We start from the raw sequence: 26,714 nt of genomic DNA on the forward strand, positions 1-26,714 counted from the left end.
TGGTAAAATTTATTCAAATAGAATCTAAGTACTGAAGTCAGTTTATATGATGTGAGGTATAAAACAGAACAACGTAAGAATTAAACTGAAAACTGTCAATACAATCTAACTCCGAGTAACTGTTTCAGGGCTAACACAAAGCATTTTCAAAAAATATATGTATTTACTCTTCCAGCATGAACTACCAGAAGAATCTAACATTTACTAACCCCTTTCTGTACTTGAAAACATAGGAGTTTAAAGGCTCAGCATTGCAAAGCTTAGTGCTTAAATGGGTCTATTTTTTCCCACCCCATTCTCTCCAGCGGGGCATACAGATGGACCAGGCCCTGCCACTGCTGGAATGCTGTTGCTCACCAGCTCCCAAGCTGATGGTGTGGCTTGAGGACAGTAGGCTAAAAAATAGACCTTCATGAAAGTCAGTGGTGACAGGCTTCAAAAGCAAACAGCATCTTAAAATATGCTACAACAGAAGGAAGCACCCCAACCTGTAACATTTGCTGGAAGAGATTATTAGGCTGAATTCGTTTCACTTGCAACCTCGTGAAAATAAACTGTTAGGCCTGCATAATCTAACATGTCAGCATATAAATATAGACATCCACTTCCTAAACTCAATTATGGTCTGCTACAATCGGAGATGTTCTGAAAAAGAAATGGATTTTTTGGTAATTCTATGATGTGTCAGCATTTACTCATTGTCTATTTGTGTTGAGTCTGGCTGGGCTGTCTCTGAATCTGTAACACAAGAGAGGAAAGAAAAATGAGTATTTTATCACTAATCATGCAGACAATTCCCAGTGACTTAGATTCACAAAGAAAAAAACTCTTTCAGTATTTTATGCTGAAATACTGCTACTTTCCCTATGTACTTATATCTTGAAATAATAACTAAGAATGGAAGATTTGTATTCACTTACCGTGAAGCTTCCTTTCTCGGTGGTCCAGGAGTGGGGCAGTCCTTACTTTTGGGATATAGCTCCTCCTCTCCGAAGGCAGGGTCAGTCAGCTGATTTTGATCCCAGAGGGGAAGGGCTTGTCCCTGGAATCACCAGTCTCTCCCCAAGCCCTGACTCCCCATCACGATACCAAGAGGGAAAATAGTAATTCCCCTCTTCATCCAATCCTAGAAGCCGCCCTGCAAGAAACTTGGGTGGGCAGGACTGCCTCACTCCTGGACCACCGAGAAAGGAAGCTTCACGGTAAGTGAATACGTATCTTCCATTCTCCGGTGGTCCTAGGAGTGGGGCAGTCCTTACTTTTGGGACATACAAGAGCAGTGTACCCCAGGGTGTGTAGTCCGGCTTCCAGGCCTAGAGGGTGTGTAGTAGTACCCTCCTGCTTAAGGTTGTCTCTGGGGACGGCAACTTATCTATCCTATATTTCTTGATGAGAGAATATACTGATTTCCATGTGACCACCTTATCGATCGTTTCTAACGACTAAAGGATTCATAGGCTGCCTGTGTGGCTGTTTCCCGTAGTGAGTGCGCCCTGACATCTATGGGCATCCCCAGACCTCTGGCTTGACATGCCAGAATTATGTACCCTCTGCTTTACCTACTCAGCCAAGAAAAGGACACAATGTGTCCCAAGGAGGACTTCCTGCAAACACATAACTAGCATCCCAGACTTGTGAAAAACTGTTTAGTCCTGCCCAAGTGGAATCTCACATCTCTATGTATATCAAGGTAGTGAGGTTTTTTTCTTCCCGTGCTTTGGATTAGGTTAGAAGGAGGGAAGTACTAGCTCTCCTGTCCTTTGAAAACACAGAGTTCACATTGGGAAGAAAGTTGTTTTTGTTCGTAACTTGCTCTACCATCTTGGAGGAAAGGGCACGGATCTCTAACTACTGCTGGTGCCTGCCATTCTGACACTTGTCTAGCGGATTTTATTCTCATCTGAAAGATGGCTTTAAAGGTCAGTTCCTTTAGGGGACATGAGGTCACAGGCTCAAGGCATCTTTTGTATAATGCTCTCAATACCAGATTAAGATTTCACGCGGGAAAAAACCAGCAAATCCTTGGAAGATTCGACAATGAGGTCCCTTTTTAGAATCCATTGCCATGAAGGTGATATATAAAGGAACGTCCCTTCCTAGAACCCCTAACTGTTGGGATGGTGACTACCTGTTGTCTAAGGGTGCTAGTACTAAGACTTTTCTTCAACTCCTCTTCAAAGATAGTTAACTACCTAATTTGCTCCAAAAGGTTACATGACTCTATCCATGCACTCTTCTAAGAACTTGACAGGAATTTTTTATATGTTCTGTGGAACTCTTCCTGGAGGTTAGCATAGTACCCATCATGCCTTCTGCTTAGTCCAACCCTATTAGTTGTTTGTGTTCAACCTCCACACTGTGAGGCTTGTCAGAGCTGGTCAGGGGTGTCGTACTGATCCCTGCATCAATGGGCCCTCCTGCAGTGGAGGTGCCAGGGATCTACGCTTGAAAGATTCTTCAGGTTTTGAGACCATGTCTTTCCGGACCTGAAGGTTGCTATTAGCATCACTTCTGCACTTTACTGTGTAATCTTCTGAACAGCTCTGTGCAATAGCTGTACTGTGGAAGACATACAGGACGTGTGAAGGCAGCTTGCTGCTCACATCATCTATCCCTATGGTTTGAAGGTTTCTTCTCCTTGCGTCTTGTTGAAAACTGTGGTAGACCAGTTGGGGAACCTCTCTGGATAGCACCCATTCTGCTTGGTTCATCATTCTCTGGCTTAGCCAGTCCACCTCAGAGTTGTCCTCTGCATAAACATATAGTAACCTGTGGGAAGGTTCTGAGATTCCACCAGACTGTGTCTGATGGCTCCAAGTTCCAAAAGGTTTACCCTGTTGATCATTTGTCCTTCAGCCAGATGCCCTATGCCATTCTTCCTTGGGTGTGGGATCCCCATCCCCAAAGACATGTCCATGGTCATCACTGTTCTCTCTGGTTCCTTGAGTGGGACACCATCGTGGGACTGAATGAGGTACAGCCACTGTTTGTTTTCCTGTTTGAGGATCGCTGGCAATTCAACTATCTTGGATCTCTTGTGATCTAATGCCCCATGGTATGGCAACAGGCATTTCTGAAGTGCACAGATCAAGATGTCATTTGGATATGGGAAAGGAGCCACTCTCCGTAGCCTAGCCATGCTATCAGTGATACTAGGATTCTGATGAACACCATAGGTGGGGTTTTCAGCTCAAAGGAAAGGGCCCAATGTTGGAAGTGCCTCTGAGAGATTGATGGAAGCCAGACCATCTCCCTTCTGAATGGCAGTTATGACAAATTTTAGCCTTTCCATTCCGACCTTCTTGTTCCTAGGTATCTATTTTATTTGACCGAATTCCTTTGGATCTAGGGGGAAAGGGACCAGGTGGAACAGAATTGAACTTCACTGAGCACAGTACCTAACACCCACCTGTTTCTTATTATTAGCTGCCAAGGGTTTGCCAAACATTTGTAAGCATCCCCCAAACACCATTGTGCCTGCTGCCTTGGTGTAGACACACTGAGTTCCCTTCTTTGGCCCTTTAGTATTCTGATCGGATTTGTTGAGGGAGAAGGTACTACCCTCCTCTCGATATCTGGTCTACCTTCCTTTATTTAGAGTTTCTCCAGACAGGTTGATATCTTTGAAAGGAACTGTGGTTACTTTGGCTTTGGGGCAAATGGTCCACATTCCAATTTCTAAGCTAAGTGTTGTGCTTGGTTGCCTGAAAACCATGGTCCTTGTTGACCAGAGCATAGCATATTGCCGGGGCTATTTTCTTAGTTTTGCTCTTTGGCAGGAGTTTACTGCTCACTGCAGCCAGGTCTGAGACCCGAGAGAATGTGACTCTAGGAAGGAGTTGAGCTGTCACCAATGCTCTGAAGGATGTAGCGGAAACTTCCAATTTTCTGCGCATAGCCGGTTCAAACCATTTGATGCTGGAATCCTAGGTAGCCCATCCTTGTCAACGGGCAGCACAGGATTAGATGGCAGGCTGGTTACCAGATCACCCACCAATGGCAGCTTGGTCCTCTCAGTAACCCCTGGAACTAATGTATAAGACTTGGGTGGGGTGGGGGGGGGGGAGGAAATAAGAGTAGTTAGTTTTGCCAAAGTGTCTCTCTTAGACTTCTACAAGTATGAGAGACTACTGGAAGGGAATCCATGATGGGATTATTCCTGATTCTAGAGAAGATCCTCTCCAACCCCTTAGTCCTTAAGGGAGAAGACTCCAGGATCCCCATCACCTTAGGGAGCTTTCTAGGATACGGCTCCTGAAGAAGACCTGCTAAGGAATTTTCCCTTCTTTTAACAGCTCCCCTTTCTTCCTGGCTGAGGGAGAAAACTGATAGCTCAGGATCCTCAGGTTGAAGGCTTAACCGAGATATGTGCTCTTAATGGCCCTTGCCTCCTGTTTAATTTGGGGGGGGCACCCCTTTACCTATCTGGAGTCAGACCTCCACACTAGAATGCCTCTCTTGCCCATCTGTGAGTCTAGCCGCTAGACTATTTATTGGTGTGCCTTCAGGACCTCTTTGAATTTCTTATTTCTATCCTGGGCCATGCCAGTTCATTTGTTAAATAGTAACTATGGCTGCGACTAAGTAAATAAGGGGCATGTAATTTTTTTCCCCTTAGTGGTGGAAAATGTCATCCAGTCATAGTTGCCTCTGCAACACTGGTCTCTTTTTTGGAGGTCTCCCATATAATTACTAACCAAGGCCAACCCTGCTGAGGAACTAAGATCTGATGAGATCTGGCTTGCCTGGACTAACCAAGTCAGGGGCTGTGATAAGGTCAGAATTATCATTATTCCCCCAGAACCACTAGGTAATTGAGACTGGTTTACCCAAGGTCAGTCACCAAGTTCAAGCAATTATGGGGCTCGAACCAGCAGGGTAATGATTCATGGCCCAGCACTTAACCACAACATTACAGCAACTCACTTCAGGCTTCCTTGCCTGGTGGATGCAAACCCCAGACCTTCTCCCTTTCACTAGTCTCTTGAGAGGCCTGGGAGAAGGACAAGGCCTGGGAGTTGGGCAAGTTTAGGCCGCACGCTTGCACTCTCTGAGGCCTGGAAGGAGGCTACGCCTGCCTTTGCTGACATACCACCAGCAGAAAATTTTCCAGGCATTCTTGCCTGATGGGTCCAGGCCCTTGGGCTTTTTCTCTTTCACTGGCCTGTGGAGAGGCCTAGAAAGGGCTGAGGCCTGGGAGTTTGGAAAGTCTAGGCCACAGGCCTGCACTTTTAAAGGCATGGGAAGTGGCTAGTCCTGCCTTTGCTGACATTCTGCCATCCAGGCCCCTGGGCATTTCTCTTTCACTGGCCTGTGGAGAGGCCCAGGAGGGGGCCGAGGCCTGGGAGTTTGGAAAGTCTAGGCCGCAGGCTTATGCTCTTTGAGGCCTCTGAGGTAGCTAGGCCTGCCTTTGCAGACATTCTGCCATCCAGGGCCTTGGGCCTTTTCTCTTTCACTGGCCTGTTGAGAGGCCCAAAAGAGGGCCAGGGCCTGTGAGTCTGGCACCACTAGGCTGCAGCTTTGAGCCCTCTGAGGCCTGGGATGCAGCTGGGGTTTGCCATTACTGACATTCCCGCCAACAGCAATTTTCCCCCCAAAGGGAGGAATGAAAGTGAAAGCGTACCTCACAAGTCCCGGCTGAAAGGGAAGAGAAACAAAGGAGGGCTCCCTTTTACTTAGGGCAAGCTGGCTCTGGGGCTTCTGCTACTCTTTTCTCCTCCTTCTTTCCTTTCGCAGCCCCCGTTTCCTGCAGGATCAGTCTTACCACGGTTCAGTCGGGGCTGCCGGGGTTAGAGCAGGTCCTCTGCTGCTGCTGGAGGCTGCTCCTTCCAAGCCTGAGGGAGTTCCCAATAATATCGGTCTCTACAACAGGCTACTGGGGACTCAAACATTGCTCCCTCTGGCCGTTCCTCCCAACCTGAGGGTGGGGAACCTTGGTGAAGTTTTGCGGTTGCGGCCGTGGAACCTAGGAGTAACCTAGGGCCGTCGGCTCTAATGCTCGCCATCGCTCCGAGCGAAAAGGGAATGGGGTAGGCGGTAGGGCCTTTCTTTTCCCCTGCGAGCTCCACACTGCCTGTGGCCTCGGCTTCCCTGAGTACTGGGATTACAGGCGCGCGTCGCCATGCCTGGCTCATCTCTGGCAGTTTCTTCTTTACTGGGATCGCTGCGCTCTGGAGAGCGTTGCTGAAGACGTCCTGCTCGGATGGCAGGGCCAGAAAGACTGGTGATTCCAGGGACAAGCCCAGCCCCAGCCCTCCGGGATCAAAATCAGCTGACTGAAACTGCCTTCGGAGAGGAGGAGCTATATCCCAAAAGTAAGGGCTGGCCCACTTCTAGGACCACCGGAGAAGGATGAGGAATATTTCCTTTTCTGGAACTCCTTATACTAAATGCAAATAACTTCTGAATTTGAGGCAGCTTAAAAATGAAATTTTATAAGCTTCCATGAAATTGGAGGAAATGTAGAAGAACCTTAGAGGGGTTTGTGCATGCAGGGAGGGGAGCTGCAAGAGACCTTCACATTCCATGTTTGTGAATGACAAGCAACAAGTTGGGAGGAGAAAATAAACTAGAAACTATATACAAAAGGTTTGATTGTTACCATAAAACAAGAAGGATTAGCCTTAAAAGCATTTGAAGTGAAGTATGCAGTAAAACTCTATTCCCCCGTTTTTACAGCCTCTCGACAGTTAATAAAAATGAATGTTTGTAAAGGAATGACTCTTAACTTCTTCTATGACAGCAGTCAGGATATGGACAGGGGGAGCATACATTCAGAGTCTGAAGAGTGGCTTCTTATGCTGGGTACCCATTTCAGGTCCAGATTGAGATCTAGGCTCTCTTTTGTATGGCCATGTATGTTTCCTAGCTTTCTGCCCCTTTACTATTTTCTTCTGGTACTCACTTGGAAGAAGAGAATCTGCAAGAGACAAAGAAGAAGGCATTCTTCACTCAATGTGCATTCATGTAGACACTTTTCTTTAGGCCCTGCAAATATGTTACTTGATCAATTCTACCTGACCTATGTCAACTGAAACAAAATCCAAAGATCTTATCCTAGCAGAATCAAACAGAGAGTTTGTGCAGAAAGAGGAAATGAATCAGCTGTGAACAGAGATCCCTGATTTCTATAGTTTGTCTACTAGGCTATATCATGGCTTTAAGAGACACATATGCCTAAGCCTAGCAACTACTGCATTCATTATTTTTTAAAAGGAAAAACAAAAGGAGTTGTGATACATTACCGTTAGGTTGGGAATTCTTTTTTTCCCACTCATCTCGTTGCTGGAGCCACTCATCCCCATAACCACTGCTGATCAGTTTACTGAAGTTTACAGGTTCGTTTTTTTTTGTGAGCAGGCCTACAAAGAAATGATTAAGTAAGTCATATATTTTTTTTAAAAAAAATGGCACCCATCTTTCTCCCTTCTTGGATTACCAGGAAACTTTTTATCCAATTCTTTAACACATAAGCCACATTTTTTTAAAAAAACTGGCTTTTTATTTTTGTTAAAAATAACGGTGCCACTAGGTGTTGGAGTTAATTTATTTGATCAAAAGTTTCTTGATTCATTATGTTTAAACAATAATGAGAAAAACAGTGCCACTGTTAAGTACCAAGTATTTTTCAGAACTCAGGAAAGCAAACCAGGTAACCAAAAGAAAAAAAAATGCAAACACCATCATATGTGAGAATTGAGTACATTGTATATGCTATGGGAGCCTGCTGCTAAATATAGTTTCTTAATGCATTATATATATTTAGAACAATCCAAAGTGTTATTTTACATTGGCCCAGAGGATGGGCATGCCCAGTGGGATATCTGACTTTTCATTTCTTTCAACATCAGATCACACTATATCAGGAACTAGTTTTCTTTAAACCCCACTTGGTTTCATAAACTGTTTGCCATGTGGCATGGAGCTCCCCTGGGTTTGCAGAACAAGTTGTGGTTCTTTGAATGCTAGCCAATAAAAACAAACATAAATATCCACTCAAGATAACTTGGCTTTTACCCTCATGAAGAAAAATATCATGATTGATATATCTTTAGTCAGAAAAAAACACTATATAAGTACGTCTGACTGAACGTAGGATATGATGGATCCAAAATTATCCAACCCGTGGAAGTTTCATTCAACCTATTTTTAGACCTGGGGTGGGGAGACCCCTGCAAACCAACCTACATCATTATCTTGGCCCAACAAAACTTCCTATCTGGCACATTGACAAATAATGGGGGTCTGGCACAATACATGTACACAGGGCTTTTTTTCTGGGAAAAGAGGTGGTGGAACTCAGTGGTGGAACTCAGCTCTGCACAATGACGTCACTTTGGGTCAGCCGGAACAAGGGGGGAGTTTTGAAAAGTTTAAATCACCCTCGGTGAAAATAGTCACATGGCCGGTGGCCCCGCCCCCTGATCTCCAGACAGAGGGGAGTTTAGATTGCCCTCCGTGCCGAGTGGCATGGAGGGCAATCTAAACTCCCCTCTGTCTGGAGATCAGGGGGCGGGGCAACCGGCCATGTGACCATTTTCAAGAGGTGCTAGAACTGCGTTCCACCGCATTCCCGCTGAAAAAAAGCCCTGCGTGTACATCAAGAGATTGGTGATTTACCTCCACAAAAGTGTCATTTAAATTAATTTTTTAAAGATCTTGCAAATATAGATTTGCTCTGATGGTATTTTTATAGGCACGTTTTTTGCTGGTTAACTTAATCTTAAGGAGAAATTTCGCAACAAGATTTAATACTGTAAACTGAAGCATGACCAATTGAAAAGTAACTTGATTATACCTGAACACTGTATAGAAGAGTTACTTACACTTGCAAAATAATAGGATCTGGAATGATTATATTAAAGATAAAGGAATTATATATTACGTACATTGGGGGGAAGTAAACCCGGTTTCCTTCATGGAATTCTTTAGTTGCAATAGGTTGTGGCGTTCTGTGTGGATACTTCGGAGTTATAGCAGGAAGCTTTATCTGTATGGAATATAAAATCTAATTCAGTAGGTGACGTAAAAGCATGTGACTAAAAGCAGAGTGAAGGCATTGCCGAAAAGAAAGAAAATAATTGATAGTTCAATTTCATGCAAGTTACTCCATTTTAAGCTCTTTGATTTCAACAGACTTAGAGTAACCCTGCATAAGACTGTATTATAATTATCCAAACAAATGAATGCAGGATCCTGACTGTTCTAAGGCAAGACTGTACCATCACTACACAAGTAATTCTTGCCTGCCTGGTTCCGGACTCATAACAAGAAAACACCCTTTAAATTTTCAAAATGGCTTTGGTTATAGGGTAAAGCCATCTGCTTCCACTCGCTGGACAACAGTTAATATGAGAGTCTGGCCAGAATTCAGCACTGTATGAATGGACCCTAAATAGTTTAAAATCATAAACATTCTTGTTTGCCTTCCTGTTTATTTTAAAATCTGAGCTGACTTTTTACAGCAATTAGATGGTGCATACCTCAGATTGTTAAAGAAGGAAAACCACCAGGCTTGTGTCCACTCGCAATCTGTTTACCGTAATTAAGAGATGAGGCTCTTGGACTTGTTTGCTCAAAATCCCCTGACCTACACAGTGAATTCCCCAGCTATTCTTAATGATGATGATGTGTTATACAAGTACCAAGTTAGCTGCAGTTAAAGCTATCCGAGGTGTTCTCTCTTTACCAAGATCTAAAACCAGAGTTTGTAACTGATTAGCAAACACTAAGATGGAACCTGACTAGAATGCCATGAAAGAAATATAACAAGACTTATAGAAAATGGGAGACAATAACAGTGACTTAGGGAAAGCAGCAGCAATGATTTCTCAATATGTCCTGGCTTAGCTAGCCTTAACAAAGGTCTATTAGATAGAAGGCAGAAGAAACTGTCAAATCAAATTGAATTGTTAGAAGTACTTACTTCTTCTTTTGTGCTGCTAGGAGAACCTGCAACTTGTATTCCATTTTCCTGATGGGATTCATTTAAAACAGTTATTTTAAAAGAAATGAAGGCACTTGGCTTGTCTAATAAAAACATACTAGGAGGGACTATAAAATTTACTTTATATAAAATAAAGATAAGACCAACTGTGAAACTTTATATGAATGAGTAAAAATGGGCCATTGAAATATTCTGAAATATTATGCTGGTTAAGAGTAAAACACTTGAAACCAAAATTGTACAGTACTATAAAGACATTAAGTAACTGTTTAAAACAGCATTATAGACGAAAGTTAATGCAGGAGTGAAAAGCAGCCGTTTCCAGACGGCATACCTGGCTCCGGAACGTTGCGCCATCTTGCGGGGAAAATGTGAAATATCGCGTTTTCTCACGCGAGTTTTGTGCGATGTCGCATGACGTCGCGCAAAACTCGCGCGAGAAAACGCGATATTTTGCGTTTTCCCCGCAAGATGGCGCAACGTTCCGGAGCCAGGTAAGCCGTCTGGAAACGGCCCAGCATAAAACAGCGCTTTAGAAGCTTGTATGAGGTGATTCCCTATACTGAAACCAACAGGTAGAAAATTCTAGCCGTAACTAATATGTGACACAATCATATCTACCAAAGGCAAGGAAAACAGCATGGGGCAGTCACAGGCCATAAAACCTCACAAGAAAATGATTGGTTGAAAAGAGATTATCTTCAGTTTCTCAAAAATACCTTTTCATAAACAAGATACAGTATGACTCACAGATCGATAAATAATAGTTTAAAATAACTAAACTTTTATTCCATATTTAAAGTAAACTACATATATATATCACATGTAGAACGCCATTTCTCCAGGGTACCCAGGGTACTTTGGATGCAAATGCCATAACAATTTTAGATTAGAAAAAATTAATAATCCCAATTTAGAAACAAAACACAAGACAATTTTAAAAATGTTCCAGATCCCTAATTTTCCAGACAACTCTATAAATACGTACTGAGGGTGAGACATAAGAATATACATTCTAGCAGTTGGAAAAAACGGAGTTTATAATGTCTTGAATAATCTGACCTAGAATCCATTTGGGACCTACGTGTTTTTAAGTAAGCCTGGAAAGAATCCTCTGAGAGAAAATTGTTTTTGTACTTCAAGATGTCCTTAAGGGTTTACTTCTATAACTGCACCAAACAAGTTTTTTCTGTATAGAATAACTAATGAGGCTGAACTTTTAAAAGTACTTTTAATTTTTTGCACTGACCGTACCTCTGCATGAAAGAAAAAGAAAGACGGCTTCCACAACATAATGAAACAGTTCAAGTCTCTACAATTTTTTTAGAACAAAAAATTAATTGCATTTGTAAAATTGACTGTAATTTATGTCAAAGTTTAGCCACAGACGTTGAATTTCCAAGCAAATAAACTTTGTGGGTTGGAAGCAGCCAGCTTTTTGGCTGGTGAAAATGGAAGTACTTCCAAAACAGGCAGTACTGAGAACCATGGGATCTACACGTGCAAAAGCTACACAGGCTGAGGGCTGTAATATGGAGGGGAACGGGGACAGGCTGAACGAAAAGGCTGGCTGTGCCCAGCCCCATATGTAGGCAATATGTAAATCAAGCAAAAAGACAAAAAGATTTTTTAAAAAAGCAAAAAGACAAAAAGGGGAACTTGTCAAAGATAGTTACACTTTAGACCTGTTGGTTTCATTGGGAAGTCTTAAGTGTAAGCTTGACTCTGAATACAATTAAAATGCTTAACCCTGGCTGAACTCTGCCTAACGTTTCAGATTCTTCAGTGACAGGGAATCCAGAAGCTATATCCAAATGGCGTGAACATATTTAGAAAGTTTGGGGGCTTGCATAGTCCCTCCTACTAGATTTCATGGTTCAGAACTAAGGTGCAGTTTGCTGTGATGTCCAAATCAGCTGAAATGAACCGTGGTTTGCTTTTCATCTTACAAACGAGAGTTTTAAACCATAGTTTAATCCTGGTTTAGAATCCTGGTGTACAAGCAAGTGAACAAACCTTGTTTTGCACAATTCAAATATCACAACAAGCTTAGTTCTGAATGAGAAAGTTTTCAAGTTCCAAGCTGTATATGTGGGGGGGGGTCCTAGTTTGTTTTTGCCTGATTGAAGTCAGATCTTATATTCTGTGCTCCTAAAATGCTTTCAGAAATTATAAGTAGTAGTTGCTGGCCCTTCTTTAAAAAATACTGTTAACTGGTGTTTCTCTGCAAATGGAAGTTCAATGACAGAAGAAAATTGAGAATAACACTATCTATGCTTCTCCAGAACTGACAAGAGCAGTTTTCAAGAGTTTTAGGTAGGGATGTGCACAAAAAAATAAATAAATCCAGGTCATCAGGGTCTGAGTTTCAGGGATTAAATAAAATCCAGCATGCCTGAAATCTGGTTCAGATTCACTTACCCAGGTTAGAGAATCTCAGATTCCCTATGGTGAAAAATGTCTCGCATTCGGCAGGAGCACATTTTTAAGCAAACTCCACAAAACATGCTGGGGACCTACTCCTGACCCCCAAAATTTCAGGACTGGACCCTTGTTCCAATGCTATAGGCCCCTGAACAAGCTACCCCTAGTCATTCTCCATTGTTTCCTATGGATGAAACATTTCCAAGACTTTTAAACTCCGTGGCTTGTAACTCCCTTGCTTGGGATTCTCTGGTTTGATATTAACTCCCTTGCAAACCAAAGTGCAGTAAGGGAACCAATGTGAAACTTGTGAATCCCAATGTCAAATCAGAGAATCCCAATATCAAAGCAGAGAGTCTCGAGAATCCCTGAATCTACTGAAATAAGGGTGAGCGAGGCTTGTTGAGCTGCAGAGTTCAAAAGGGAGCCACCAGTGGTGGTAGTGTGAAGGGCTGCTTTGGAGCTTGGGCAAGGAAAACAAGCAGAATGGGATGGGAATCCACTCTGCCTGCTTCAGTGCAGGATTTAGCTCCATTCAGAGGAGCTTGACTCCATTCATGCTGCTGCCCTCTGGCTCCAAGCTGCTTTGCTCTGCTGCAGCTGCCTAAGGTTGGCCAATTTGGCTCAGTGGAGTTCGAGGTTCATCCTAGGGAACAAACATAGGCAGATTACACCGGATTGGCATAAATCCAACTTTTTTGCCAGTTCCCGGACCCAGATCATGCACCCCTAGTTTTAGGTTAATTTGAACAGAATCCAACACTATGTATCTATGTTAAAGTAGTACATACTAAAAGCCAGTTTGGTGTAGTGGTTAAGAGTGGTGGGACTCTAATCTGGAGAGCAGGATTTGATCCCCCACTCCTCCACTTCAAGCCAGCTGGGGGACCTTGGGTCAGTCACAGCTCTCTCAGAGCTCTCTCAGCCCCACCCACCTCACAAGGTGACTGTTGTGGGGATAATAATAACATACTTTGTAAACTGCTCTGAGTGGGTGTTGAGTTGTCCTGAATTGAATGTTGTTGTTGTTATTATTATTAAGTCCATTTTTAAGTAAGGACCAAAGTAGCTGAACAAGAATAAAAGTGCTTTTGAAATAACTAAGACTTAAACATTTCTGAAGCATGAGCACGGATTATATTTTGCAATATAATACAAAATATTGCAATAAAAGCTTATTCAGAATTATATACTAAAACCATTTTTTGGTCCAGCTTGATTTCAAAATCTGTAATCCTGTAAAAATGTTATTAATATTAAGCCAAAAAAAGTTTAGTTTTTTCCCTTCTATTCTATCAGAAGAATACTGGTAAGGTGGGAATCTCTAGATCATACCTCTTTTTTCTCTTTGTTTTCTTTGTCTTCAGCATCTCTTTGCCAAACACTTTTCATATCAAAATCAAAAGGCCCCCTTTTAGGCTCATAGCTGGCAGCTTGTTCAGTCTTAAACTCCTCATGGGTCATGTAGTCTGGCATATTTGAAACCCGCAATCTGCAGACAAAACACTGAAAATGAAATCCTGCCCTCAAGGGGTTGCCATGATGGGGTTTTCATGGCAAGAGACTATCAGAGGGGGTTTGCCATTGCCTGCCTCTGCCACCCTGGTCTTCGTTGAAGGTCTCCCATCCAATTATGCATTTTGTGTCTTGGTACAAGATTCAGAAGCCTCTTCATTTCCACATTCATCAATTCCCCTCCTGAAGAGAGACTATCAGTGATTATGAATACTTACTTAGATTCATCTGCCAGTGGTTTGCTGTGATGCATGTACCAATCCGGTGGAGCGTAGGACATTACGGACATTTTTCGTGGCATAGGTGTAAAATGTCTCAATAAATCTTAAGTCAAAGAAATTTAGAGGTAATGGAATTAGCACTGGGAATGTTTTAAATGTGTAGAAAATACATATTATTATAACAGGCTACCAGTGCAGTATAGTAGTTAGGAGTGTTGGATTATGAGTGAGTAGACCCATCCTCAAACCCCTGCATGCAAAGAAAGAACCTAAGCGCCCCTGGGTCAGTCATTCTGCTTCAGCCTAACCTACCTCACAAGGCTGTGAGGATAAAACATAGCCAGGGAGAACCCTGTATGCTAGTCTAAGGGGAAGGGCACATGAGACTAACAGTGCAATCCTAAGAAGAATTACTCCAGTCTAAGCCCATTTATTTCACTGGGCTTAGACTGGAGTAACTCTGTTTAGGATTGCACTGTAAGTTGCACAATCAAAACTTTAGCTAACAACGGTATATAATACACAGGAATTGGAGGTCACAATAGTGTTGAAAAGTAAACAGGTGAGTTTTTCATGCTGCAAACAGTATTTTACAGCAATGATGGAATTTGAAATGCCTGCTGGCGATTTTCCTGAGTCCTCGATATACCAGAATCATAGCTATACAATTCAGCCACAGTTGGTGTAGGTGCTTTGATTCCTCAGGGACTTTTCTTAGACACTTTGAATCGTTGCTTAGTTTATCCAGAACTGGCAAAGAGATCAGCAATGGACAACCTGGAAATAGTAAAATAATGCCAAGAACAACTTCTGCTCAAGGTCTTGGATGGCCACTGCCAGTCAAAGTAGACAACAATTGGGTCAATGTGTCTTGCGATTATAGCCAGTGCCTAGCTATTTTAGGCTCGAAATGCATAAATAATAGACAGCTCAATGGCCTGACTCAGTATAAGGCAGCTTCATGTTATACAGAGTGGTCAATTTGGATGCATTTCTAGTAATAAACTTCTAACTAAAGAACAGAGGCTCAGGGTGTTCCAAATCAACTGGGACAAACAAGCCATGCTGGATAACATTTTGTACTTATTTTAAGGTCTGTTAATGCAGAGTAAGCTTGTTAACTACTATTTAAATTTTAAAGCAGATACTAACAAGAAAAAACAATGAAAATAATCATTGTGGCATGATTAACAAAATTCAGGAAAGTCAAACATTATAAATTTTGTTCATTACCATTACAGGATCTTTTAAAACCCTTGAAAATACTGACTGTAGAGATAAACACAGATGCTTTAGAACATCTGACAGTGTAATCCTAAAAAATACTTTCCTAGAAGTAAGCCTCACTGAACAGTCTTAGGTTGGATTCTGAGTAGACCTGCTACAGATGGCTCTCTCAGTAACTTCAGGGGAGCCATACAGGTTTACATTATACCCCAAAAACAAAGATTAAAGAAAATACAAAGGTCAGAATAGAAAGTTCACATTTTGTGACAAAATATGATGTCAAACCATCAGAGAGTCCTAAGGCACCCCACACACACTTTACTTGGTATGTTGTATGTTAACCAAATTTCTCAAAGCAGCCTCCAGGCAGTCTGTGCCAATGTATGTGAGCAGTAGCCTGCAGCAGCCATGGAATTTAAGTAACTGAATCACCAGGTTGGCCTCCTTGCTTTGCCAGCTTGACATATTCTGAGTCGGTGTCTTTGATCCACCTCCTTCGTCCCCCAAAGGTAATTTCACTGTGAGATTCTCCAATATCCCCAAGACCTGGGATCTGGGATGCTGGCTGTGGTGGACCTTCAGAGTTAACAGGTGCCTCTGAACGCTTCAGAGGTATGTGATAGTACCAATCTGTATTGACAAGAAGGACACAGTTACAAGGAATTCTATGCAACTGCTACTATATCAGACATTCTATTCACATCAGAAGCCGATGCGATGCACTGTGCCAGATTTTATAGGCATTATAAGCATGCTGTGGATGCTGAAAGGATACATCCCTAGGTAGTAAGACACTGGAAATCTTCACGACTCCAGTCTAGATCTCGTTACGGTTGTTAAACTGTGTCTGGGTTGTACTGTTTTAGACTACCTGTAGGACTCACAGGTCCTTTAATGCTCTCTCCACACAGAAATCAAGGAGAGATTTCTAGATTAACCTTCTCCCTGATTTTTGTGTGGAAGTGGTAAAGTCTGGACCGAGGTAAGAATGAAGCCTATGAAGTAGACATGCTGTGTGCCGATTATCATCACTCTGCAGCCCCCCCCCTCATATTTCTGAATGAACAAAAGCATTGTATAGAGAAGGATCGGCGCAGGGAGGGCCTCTCCCCACAATCTCAGTTCAACTGGTCATCAGTCAGGTGTGCCTTCTTTTCCATCTCAACCATCGGTCGTGTCAACACAGAAAGGTAGGCAGGAAGATTTTATGGTGCAGGAGCAAGCAGGCCGTGTTGTGTCATCAAGGACATAACGGGCCAAGCAGCCATCTTCACATCTGCAATTAGTTAATGCATACATCTCTCTTATGTCACCAAACAGGTCCCTTTAGTTCGCATGGAAAGAGGATACTCAGTCATCTTTTTTTAATGTAGAAAACACGGGAGTTAATTTCTTCACCCTGAAACGAAGCTTAGGCCCTCATGGGGCCAACGTGGCAAGTTGTTGTTTTTTAAGTGAAGATTCAAGCAAAGCGTGATAAACAGTGAGGGGACCTCTGCAAGCGACACACAGTGGTGCACATTGGTCCATCTGGATTGTCTACTCAGTCTCAAACTAGCAGCAGCACCCCAGGGTCTCAGGCAGAGGTCTTTCCCATCGCCTGCTACCTGATCCTTTTGACTGGAGCTCCACCCGCAAAGCAGAGGCTTTTTTTCTCAGCCACAGTCACCCCCACTTCAACAGGGGCTACTGATCATGAGCGCCGTGTGCCGTTTCTTAACCAAGCCAAGACAGCTTCCTGCCTACTTCTTGGGGGATACATTTAGCCCTGATCACAGTATCGATTTGTGGACAAAGAGATGCTGTTGTTCTGGCTTTTCCCCAGAGCTATTCCTGCTGCACCAGCACTTGAGACTTGAAGATGGGGTAAAATGTCTAAAAGAAAGCGCTGAATGGAAAGATGAAGCTTAGTCACTTCATTGCCTTCAATTCAAATGCATCAGGGAAGCCAACCAAAAGGAGCACAGCCTACAGAATGACGACACTCCAACTTGAAAAGGAGAAAGGAAAGCTGCCACTGAACTAGTGGGTCTAAGGCTAGCAATGAACGAGAATATGTAACAAATTCCAGAGGTGTACTCATAAATCTGTATTAGTGAGAATGAGAAAGAAGCCATTTTAAAATTACATTTTAATGTAATTCAGTTGCATTCATGACCAGCGGGCCTGCAAGGAGTTTCTGAAGTAAGCATAGCATATTCCGTGGCGAGCTTTCTTGCCTTATGGACACATGGCACTCGCACATGGCCACACATGGTCTTACAGCCATCAGTAAAAAAGGGCAGCAAAAGTTATGAAATGAACAGAACTGTCACTGTACAGGGATATCACGTCCTATGGAAGCTAGATGAGTAAGGACAATTCCCAGAGGCATGTTTAGTCCAGAATGGAGAAGGTAGCATTAATAAAGACATTTTATTCAGCGCTAGTTCTAACTTTAGCAGACATAATATGCTTCAGCACGGACTACTGATAACAGTTGAGCAAGATTTGGGTCCAGTAGCACCTCAAAGTCCAACTATATTTCCAGGGTGTGAGTTTTCAAGACTCAAAGCTCTCTTCATGAGATACAGGAAGTGGAAAAAGGTACGAGTCTTTATAATCCAGGCAGAGACTGAGAAGAGTATTGGAAATTAGAGTGTCAGGAAGCTAGCTATAATCCTACTATACAAAAGAGCAAGAGTATTCCAGACAACTCACTTCCTACCCTGGTGTGCCTCCAGAGCGTGCTGCCACGGCGGGAAATCCAGGCCAGGATCAGGAGCGGAACCGGTGGCAATGCACACACACACACACACACCCAGCCTTCACCGGCAGGGATCAGAAGCGGAGCAAGTGGCAATGCCCACCACCCACTTTCACCCGGCCGGGATCAGGAGCGAAGCAGGAGGCAATGCCCACCCCCCACCCCCGCCTTCACTGGCAGGGATCAGGAGCAGAGCAGGAGGCAATGCCCACCCTCCACTTTCACCTGGCCGGGATCAGGAACGGAGCAGGTGGTAATGCCCACACCCCTGCCAGGTTCAGGAGCGGAGCAGGTAGCAATGCCCACCCCTCTGCCTTCACCAGACCAGGATCAGGAATGGAGCAGGCGGCAATGCCCACCTGTCACCCTCCCCTTTCTAAAGCCCGTTGTATTTTTTCCTGCAATGAGCTTTGTTGCTGGTAATTGACTGGATAGAGCATGGGTGCAAAGTGCAGAAAATTTGCATCTGTAGTGCAGGGACAATCCAGTGTCCTGATTCAAATCTGGGGGGGGGGGGGGTGCATTGTTCCAAATTTGCAAATAAACTCAATTTCGTGTTGTAATTTTCCTTTGATGTTTCTCTGCTTCAGAACTGCTACTCTTAAGTCAGTGATGGAATGTCTTGGCAGATTAAAATATTCTTTCACTGGTTTTGAAAGTTGTGATTTTTGATACCAAATAAAAATCAATGAAATTGGATTTTTTAAAATTTAAATCAGATTTTGTTTGATAAAATATTTTTGAGGAAAAACCTGTCTAAAGATAGTTCTCTATTTAAGATATATTATAACTCAAATGTTTTCCATCATGAAATAAGGATTATTTTTAATTATGTAGAGTGGTGGTAGAGAGTGCCCTCAAGTCAGAGTTGACTTATGGAGACCCCTGGTGGAGTTTTCATGGCAAGAGACTAACAGAGGTGGTTTGCCATTGCCTGCCTCTGCAGCCCTGGTCTTTGCTGGATGTCTCCCATCCAATCACTAACCAAGGCTGACCCTGCTTAGCTTCTGAGATCTGATGAGATTGGGCTCACCTGGGCTACACAGTTCAGGGCTAATTATATAGTATGAGACTGTATATTCATGCAATGTTTAAAATTTTTGTAAATGCATTCCATTAACCCATTCATTAGCATCCCAACATCGTGCTCTCCCAGAGGTTTCTGTAAGATTATTTTGGCTATTTTTTCTATCTAGAAGTTACCATCACAGACACTTCATTTTGCACTCCTCCTAAAGAAATTTCACACTGAGGTAGAAGGAAAACACAACTTACGACACTGAAGATTACTTCCTCTGGAGACCACAGGACAAGCAGAATCAAATGGGTCTAGAGAAACCAACTTACCCAACGTAGCCTAGAGCTGCATTCACAGAGCACCCTGCCCATGAACGGGGTATTTGCAACTGAACAGCAGTTTGCATTTTCGCCTCCCCCACAACGTCCTCTTCCCTGCCCCGCCTAGCCTCGCCCCCTTTTACTTCTTCCTTCTCTCCACCCACCTTTGTCTGCTCCCGTCTTCACCTTTCTCCCTCCCCCCTAGACAGCCTCTTTCTTCCCTATGGCCCAGTTCTATGGTGGGGAACCTGCAAAGACTTGTGGGGGGTACTTCATTTTTCCCCACACTATTTCCTCTTTCCCTCCTCCTGTCAGCCTCTCGTATGTTCATTTTCCCTTTCTTCTTCTCTTCTTCAAGCCCACTAATCTTTTATCTGCCCTCATCTTCATCTATATTTATTAATGTATTTCATGTATATACTGCCTTTCTCCACAATGGGGACTCAAAGCAGCTTACATCATTCTCCTTGCTTCCATATTATCATCACAATTACCCTGAGAGGTAGGTTAGGCTGAGAATATGTGAGTGCATCAAAGTCACCCAGTGAGCTTCCACAGCAGAGTGGTGGCTCGCACCTGGATCTCTTAGATCCTAGTTTGAAATTCTAACCACTGTGCTGTCTTTTTGGGGAGAGGTGCTATTGAACAGGAGCAAGCAGGTCACTCATGCAAGCCTAGGTCACTCATGCAAGTCTTGTAGTATCAAGTTGTCCAGTGGTTGTTTCTGGCCTGGCCTCAATGAGTCCCCCCTCAAAGGCCAAAACAGCCCTGGAAAGAGCCCTGCCCCCTCCCCCTGCCTTTTACTGACAGAAACCAACCTGGAATACTGGGTAAACTGTTATGTTTGCCTAGCAACAGCTGCTGAGGGCATCTGGTTAAAGCTACAGGCACTCCTTTTATCATTTTGAATTCTTTTTTAAACCCTCCAAAATATTTTTTTAGATTTCATATTTTTCTACAAACCTGAGACAAGTTTCAGATGTATAGAAAGATATGTGTTGCATCCACAGATCAGCACTACTTGGCTATTAGTATATAAGATATCGGTTGGTGGAGAAATGGCTTCTTCAGGATGGGGCTCATAATTGTCTCTGTGAAGGTGGTTGTTGGGACCATACCCTACTCTAAGGAAGTATTCACCTTCCTTTATTTTTCATGTCCTCAGAGGAGGGCTCCTGTCACACTTAGCCCCTTCTTTTGTATGAACTGGAAAAGGGGTTTGTCCATCACCACTGGCCATTTAACACTCTGTTCCAAAGCTGAAAAGACAGCTTCCTCTAGATGTCTCTGTCCAGTTTATGTTCTTGCTCGACGAGGGTATAAAGAGAGAGGAATTCCTTGATATTCCTTTCACATTGGGGTTCCCTTTCTAGTTAATCCCTCTCCAATGGAGGTGCCTGTATATTTGGGGGAGTGTTGAAGAGTGCTTCTTTGCCCTTTCCTTGGGTCAGCTGATCACTGCTTTAAAGCCAACAGCCAACAGAAGCATTAACTAACCCCTGGACCCAACTGGACTATCTCTTTGGCAAGCTGTAATAAGGGAAGATTGACTAGTGTCAAGAATCAAGGTGACAGGCTGAATACCTTCAAACAACTTTTCATCATTCTTAGGCTGTATCAATTGAAATCTATCCAAGCATTCACCATGATTAGGCCTATATCTAACAATATGAGAGTCTCTTGCACAGTGATATTCAAGTCAGAAAAACAGCAGAGTCCAGTAGCACCTTTAAGACTAACCCACTTAATTATAGCATAAGCTTTTGAGAGCCACAGCTCTCTTTGTCAGATGCATCTGGTGAAGAGAGCTGTGGTTCTCAAAAGCTTATGCTACAATAAAGTGGGTTAACGGTGCTACTGGGCTCTTTGCTATTTTGCTATTACAGACTAACATGGCTAACTCCTCTGGATCAAGTCAGAAAAGACACCACCAGAGAATGTCATCCCGTTTCCCAGAATTCTTTGATTGTCCCCATACTTGTAACTTAAGACTTCATTCTTTCCAACCAATCCTACTACAAAAATGTAGGAGACTCATGCATTTCACAGTTTCACATTTTAATGGCCATGTTTTTCTAATCATTGCTACCACAAAACTTAATCCTAACTCCTTTTCACAGTTTCTAGTAATGTCATCAGTGCCATGACAAAAGTCTTGAAGTATATAAATACAGGGGCAACTCTGGTTGCCATCATCACAACAGAAAGCTAATCTCTAACCCGATATAAAGCACTTGTTTTGGAAGACATGCCAAATTATAATGTATCAAGTAGAACCCAGAGAAATATGCCCCAGGAGGTGTTACGATGATCTTAGATAAGCTGCACTCAAGATACATACTTCTTCAGGACTCCAGCTTCCATTACTGAGGTTCATTAAAGCAATAAGAAAACAGCATGATGCTTTTTCATGCCACCCAGTTACCCTCTGTTTATGGCTAGGAGAGGATTGGTGTAATGTTTTCAAGTAATGTGTGCATGTGTCTTTAAATGCTTGGTGTGAGATAGGTGAAGAGTGGGGTGAAGGAGAGGGATGAGTGAGTGAGATGATTGGTTGACGACTGAGAGTGTGGGCAGAGTGAATGCAATTTAGACAGAGAGTGGAGAGCCAAAGGTTTCAGTCAGAAGAAAGCAGGCTAGCTGTGTGCTGCCTGAGTATGTATGTGGAAGTATTTAGGAGTGAAATATAACCTGTGTGGAACCTGAACTGAGCATGTTTGTGAAAGGACTCAGTCAGGGAAAGAGAGGTCAGCTGTGGGCTGCCTGAGCAGGTTTCATATTTCTGTGAATAGGAGTCTAGAGAAAGCAGGCAAGCTGCGTGCAGCCTGAGTAACTTTAAGCACGTCTGTGAGAGAAATATTGAGTTAGAGAAAGAAGCTAACTGTGTGTGAAGCCTTAGAAGAGATCTGTGTGAATGAGTTTAAATGAAGTAACTTTAAGAACCGAGAACTACTGTTATGAAACCGATATGCTTCTTGAAAAAATAAAAGTTTATTGTGTTTTTATTATATCCCAGAGTAGCTGTCATTGCTATATCCCATTCCTATCCTCAGGGCCACATAGAACCACGAAGGAGCCTGACACTTAGGCACGTTACAAAAGGGAAAACTTAAATAAAATATCTTGGAATATAGTATTCCTGGTGGCAGCAAAACTACCCAGAGGGTGTTAAGGGAAAGATAAAAGGCAAAATCTACCCTAGAGAAAGCAAGGGTTGTAACAATCGGGCTAAGAGAAAGAAAAACATAAAAGGGCTTGCATTTGTTAAAAACAGAAAGTACCAGTTTGACATTTCTAGGCCCCATGGAGACCTGGCATCTGGGAATGGTTGAACCCAGGTATATTCCACTCAGGACCCAGCCATAAGATTTATTATTGTTGTTATTGTTGTTGTTATAAATAGCTATTATGCAAGCAGAGCCCTCACAACAAGGATTTGTGGAACAGTAAGGGACTGAAATCTACGCTTCTGAGCTTTAGCCCAGAAGGTGCCCTCATTCCTCCTTCTACATCTCAGCACTTAATCTCATTTGGTATTACTTTCTGCTGCTGAACAAGGTCAGAGAATCCAAGAAACCAATACAACGTCCCAATAAGGGTGGAAACCCAACACTCTACCTGTACAGCCCTACGCAGGCCCCTTCTTTGTACTAGCTTCTGGTTAACCATGGGAAGGATCACTTCGTATGAGGATAAACAGCAAGCCTCCATTCTCCAAGAGGCCTGCTAGCAAGTCCATTGCTACATCTGCTTACAACCTTTTGCCTCTTGCTTTGTAAATGGAGGGAGGAAGGTGCAATCCTAAGAACAGTTGCCTGAGAATAAGCAGCACTGAATAAAATGGGGCTTCCTTCCAAGTAGATGTGCTTAGTAATTACGGAATATTTCATTATCATATGCTTTGTTTTAGCTACATGCCTTCTGCTCTGATAACCTGAATATACTTGTCTAATACTGAAATTCTTATTAGTGATGTGCAGCTTTGATGCCCTTAACATGAGAGACATCACACATATTTAAATGCAGTCTACTTGCCACATGGTGCATATCGGCTGGAGGGTCCGCGGGGCTCTTTATTTATATTCCTCATACCTGCACAATGGAAAGGAAAATACACATTTTACCACACAGCATATAACAACTAGATCTAAAACAACTCAGGTAATCGATGACCTGTGAACCTTTTCCTACAGGCAAAATATGTACAAGCATGGGACTGCTATATACCATTCCCTCTACCACTTTTAAGCAGCATGCTTTGATATGTACCCAAAGTTCAGTTCACTGGTCAATGACACCCTTCATTTCCAAGGCGGAACAACTTCAATCTTGCATCGTTTACACACACACGGACGTGCACACACCCTAATCCACCAATGCCCTTTAAATTTGTAAAGGCAGTATATAAGAATCTCTTAACAGTAGAGCATAATTCATCTGCCTTAAGCGATCTAGTACATGCACTTGCTTAAGAACATAAGAAGCGATTTGCTAAATTAGACCACGTACAGCAAGCAGTCTTAGCAGTTTGCTTTCCCTCGAAGGCAATTGGTTGGTCAGCGTTTAGACAGGCCACTGGTCTAATGCTTCTAGAACTGGGGGGAGTGAGGAAATAACAACCCTGCCAGAACTGCACAGTATCCTAACCGCAACACACACACACACAAAGAATCTCAACATCCTTCGACCCAGCAACAAGTCCCCTCTCCTCCCCACCCTAAAACATCCGCTGGCAATGCTGCCCTGCCTGTCTCCTTTGGACACTAGTGTGCATCCCAAAAGCAGGTCACGGGATGGCGGCGGCGGCAGTGGGTTCAAAACTTGAAATCCCCACATCAGCCGCAACTCGGGCTCCCTTCTCAGGCCAGTAACAACCATGTGCAGCTTAGGCTTGCCCACTCACGTTTGAGTCTGGGGGTAGGGCCTGGGGATGACAGGGTTTGGGGTGGGCAGAGCCTCAGCAAGGTATATATAATGCCCTAGATAACACGCTTCAAAGCAGTCACTGCCTTTCGGCAGGGGAACTGATCTCTGTCAGCCGGAGAGAGGGTTGCCAGCTCCAAGTTGGAAAATTCCTGGAGATTTGGGGCACGAAACCAGGGGAAGGCAGGGTTTGGGGAGGGAAAGGAGCACAGCATTCATCTAAACAGCCATTTTCTCCAGGTGAGCTGATCTCTGTGGCCTGGAGATCAGTTGCAATTCCGGGAGCTCTCCAGCTACCACCTGGAGGCTGGAGATCAGCGGTCATTCCTGGAGATCTCCCACCCACCCCCACCTGGAGGATGGCAACCCAATCATGCAGCCTGGCCGACTTCGCAGGGTCCTTACTAGGACTTTCGAAAAGCCCCCCACCCCCACCCCGCATGCCGAGAACCGCCTTCCCCGGAGTGGGAGAGCAGCGGCCCCGCTCCGCTCCGCTCACCGAGGCCAAGCGCGGCCCTCGCCGTTCCAGCCGCCTCAGGACGGGCCGGGCCGGGCCGGGGGCGAAAGCAGCTCCCGCGCGCCGCCCGTGCCCGCTCGGCTTCCCGCCGGCCGACGAGTTCCGCGGGGGAAGAGGCGCGCGGCGGCCGCGGCAACCGCCAACAATCCGCGCCGCCATGGCAACGGCCGGCGCGCCTCCCCGGCCGCCTCTGCCTCGCGCGCTCGGCCCGGAGGCGGCGCTCGCCCAGGACCCGCCCGGGTGGCCTTTCGTGACACGCGCCCGTTGGGGTCTCTTTCTTCCTCTGCCCAGAAGCGACGCCACGGCGCACGCGCGTGCTCCTCATTGCCCACCAGTTTCCAGCCCCCCCCCCGGCGTCCCTGGGCATCACGAAGACCATGTAGGGTTGCCAGCCTCCAGGTAGTGGCTGGAGATCTCCCGGAATTACAACTGGTCTCCAGGCCACGGAGATCAGTTCACCTGGAGAAAACGGCTACTTTGGGTGGGGGGGACGACTCTATGGAATTCTGCCAGGCCAAGGTCCTTTCCCTCCCCAAACCCCACTTTCTCCAGGTTTCACCCTCAAGCTCTCCAGGAATTTCCCAACTTGGAGCTGGCAACCCTACGACGGTGCCTGATCTGAGCTTCCTCTAGGCTACAGAGTCGGAGGCCTAAACTGGGCCTCAGCCATGACCAGAAACTCACACATTGCTGACCAGTCTGTGGGAGCGACGGGAACAGCCCTGCAGGCCCCTAATTAGGCCAAGGCCCCATCATGGCTGGTGAGACTGCACAGCCCCAGCGCAAGAAACCAAGCCTGCTGCATACGGTTGCCAGGTCCAGGCTGGGAAATTCCTGGACATTCTGTGGGCGGAGCCTGGAGAGGGCGGGGTTTGGACAGGGGAGGAGCTTCAGAATGGTATAATGGAGTCCATCCTCCAAAGCAGCCATTTTCTCCAGGGGAACTGGTCTCTGTGGTCTGGAGATAAGTTGTGATTCTGTGAGATGTCCAGACACCACCTGGAGGCTGGCAACCCTAGATGCCCTGTGACACTGAGAGATCTCTGTCTTTTGGTGCTACACCTCTGAAGATGCCAGCCACAGCTGCTGGCGAAACGTCAGGAACTACAATGCCAAGACCACGGCGATACAGCCCGGAAAACCCACAACAACCATCGTTCTCCGGCCGTGAAAGCCTTCGACAATACACCTAGATGCATAGTTTGACATTGCTCACCAGGAGCAAGAGACAGAGAATTTGTAAAACAGACACAGACAATTCCACAACCCTGGAGGGCTATTTATTATTGTTGTTGTTGTTGTTGTTGTTTTTATATCTCTCTCATTAAGATCCAAGTTGGATTACATACTGCAAGTGAATATGATATAATCAATAGATAGCACATTCACAGAGAAAAAAAAACACGATCAACTTAGGACATTAAATGAAAACACACAACAGGGTATGGTAGTCACAGATTTGGAAAGCTAGCAGAAAGGTGAACATATAGACGAAGTCCGTCTGAATTTAAAGCGCAAGTAATTAGTATGACATCTTTAGCAATGTTGAACTTCCCAGCTGGAACATATCTACCTCTGCAGACAGTATCCAAGAGCCTAGTCAATAGTCCCTGTGCCTTACCAAGGTCACCTTTCTGAGCTATTACTTATGACACAGCTCTATAGTCTAAGTCGAACGCCCTCCTGAATTATTCTGTCTTGCATAGTTTGCAGAAAGCCAGGAGGTTTGGGAGCTTTCCTGATCTCCTCAGACAGATCATCCCGTAAGGCGGGGCCACCGCAGGGAAAGCTCACGCGCAGGCAGTTGTTGATTTAGCCTGTGGCTGGGTGGTGTCTGCAGAAGGCCCTGTTCAGATG

General features: G+C 44.3%; 1 protein-coding gene across 1 annotated transcript; it reads right to left on the minus strand.

The window, feature by feature from the left end:
• On the minus strand, positions 1–24,982 carry C11H7orf57 (chromosome 11 C7orf57 homolog). The gene is given in 11 exon segments (XM_054991625.1): positions 1–738; positions 6,905–6,919; positions 7,245–7,350; positions 7,352–7,361; positions 8,889–8,989; positions 9,926–9,973; positions 13,706–13,862; positions 14,104–14,209; positions 15,766–15,963; positions 23,453–23,509; positions 24,840–24,982. Coding segments are annotated over 10 exon segments (843 nt in total). The 5' UTR covers positions 23,508–23,509; positions 24,840–24,982; the 3' UTR covers positions 1–691.
• Positions 24,983–26,714: the final 1,732 nt, after the last annotated feature.

This window comes from Eublepharis macularius, chromosome 11 (genome assembly GCF_028583425.1).
Source record: "Eublepharis macularius isolate TG4126 chromosome 11, MPM_Emac_v1.0, whole genome shotgun sequence".
NCBI lineage: Eukaryota > Metazoa > Chordata > Lepidosauria > Squamata > Eublepharidae > Eublepharis > Eublepharis macularius.